The sequence below is a fragment of the Sinocyclocheilus anshuiensis genome, unplaced genomic scaffold (assembly GCF_001515605.1).
Source record: "Sinocyclocheilus anshuiensis isolate Anshui unplaced genomic scaffold, SAMN03320099.WGS_v1.1 scaffold2198, whole genome shotgun sequence".
Lineage (NCBI taxonomy): Eukaryota > Metazoa > Chordata > Actinopteri > Cypriniformes > Cyprinidae > Sinocyclocheilus > Sinocyclocheilus anshuiensis.
The window spans coordinates 13,231-13,805 of NW_015560625.1; the positions used below are offsets into that span (position 1 = coordinate 13,231).

The following is a 575-nucleotide window of genomic DNA, read 5'->3' on the forward strand; positions in this document are numbered from 1 at the left end:
CGGAAGAGCTCATACTCTGTGTGCGGGAGGCGGAGCCCCAGCGCCGCGCAGCCATTGGTCGGAGTCACGTCCTGCTCCACGCCCACCTGCCACGAGCCCTGAACACCGCAGCCGTTCCCTTTAAACACATTCAGCAAAGACGTGCTCGCCAGATCCATCGGTGTCACGCGCATCTGACTCACTGGAACACCAAACACAGACAGCTAGCTAAATATACATCTATGTATATATAGAGATATGTTGTTTAGAAACATTAAGGTTTTAAGAGTATCAATTTATGATACACAAAATTTTAATATTTTTATTTAGCATTTTGATATATAACATAAATAGGATAAAGCTGGTTTTTTTTCCAATTTATTTTTACTTTTTCCACTGTGATATACACAATCTTTTTTTTTTTCAGAAAAAAATTATATATATATATAAATTTTTTGCCTGATACAGATTGTTTAAGATAATATTTTTAATAAGATTATTACATTTATTTTTAATTATTAAAAATTAAAATTATTTTTTTAGAACCAATTTTTTTTGCATTATATATATATATATATATATATATATATATATAA

The 575-nt window shown here is 31.7% G+C and overlaps 1 protein-coding gene across 1 annotated transcript in view; it reads right to left on the reverse strand.

The window, feature by feature from the left end:
* Positions 1 to 191, reverse strand: part of LOC107681923 (protein APCDD1-like) — a 4,195-nt gene extending 4,004 nt beyond the window's left edge. Inside the window, exon 1 of the mRNA XM_016478296.1 lies at positions 1 to 191. Within this exon, the coding sequence (XP_016333782.1) occupies positions 1 to 173 (173 nt within the window). The 5' untranslated portion in view covers positions 174 to 191.
* Positions 192 to 575: the final 384 nt, after the last annotated feature.